General features: G+C 60.2%; 1 protein-coding gene across 1 annotated transcript in view; it reads right to left on the reverse strand.

Annotated features, from left to right (window-relative positions):
* HOXA7 (homeobox A7) overlaps positions 1 to 616 on the reverse strand; it is a 3,301-nt gene that overhangs the window by 1,357 nt on the left and 1,328 nt on the right. Inside the window, exon 3 of the mRNA XM_021715418.1 lies at positions 5 to 587. Coding sequence (XP_021571093.1) covers positions 5 to 378 — 374 coding nt within the window. The 5' untranslated portion in view covers positions 379 to 587. The remainder of the gene's footprint in view (positions 1 to 4; positions 588 to 616) is intronic.

Raw genomic sequence — 616 nt, forward strand, 5'->3', positions numbered from 1 at the left:
TGAAGACCGCATCCAGGGGTAGATGCGGAAATTGGCCTCGGCCGGGCCGTGCAGCGCGCCCTCGTCCGCCTTGTCGCAGGCGCCTTTGGCGAGGTCACTGCAGAGCCCGGGGATGTTTTGGTCGTAGGAGGCGCAGGGCAGGTTGCCGTAGGCGTCGGCGCCCAGGCCGTAGCCGGACGCAAAGGGGCTCTGATAGAGGGGGCTGTTGACATTGTACAAGCCCGGCACCGTGGAGGCGAAGGCGCCGGCGCCCGCCGCGTAGCCGCTTCTCTGCGAGTTGGGCGCAAAGGAGCAAGAAGTCGGCTCGGCATTTTGGAACAGAGAAGCCCCCGCCGTATATTTGCTAAAAAGCGCGTTCACATAATACGAAGAACTCATAATTTTGACCTGTGATTTGTTGTCCGGCAGCTTTCAGTGTCGGTTTTACGAGGTAGCGTGATATATGATAACATTACACCCCCAGATTTACACCAAACCCCATTTTCTTTTGGACGGAGCTCGCCGCAGCACGTGACCGCCCACATGACCGCCTCCGCCAATCTCGGCAGCCCTCACAGGTGGTCTCGCTCCGCGGGGCCCGCGGCCGCCTAGAATGGAAGGGGAAGAGGCTCAAATA

The sequence above is a fragment of the Carlito syrichta genome, unplaced genomic scaffold (genome assembly GCF_000164805.1).
Source record: "Carlito syrichta isolate Samal-C Ts95f unplaced genomic scaffold, Tarsius_syrichta-2.0.1 Scaffold307093, whole genome shotgun sequence".
Lineage (NCBI taxonomy): Eukaryota > Metazoa > Chordata > Mammalia > Primates > Tarsiidae > Carlito > Carlito syrichta.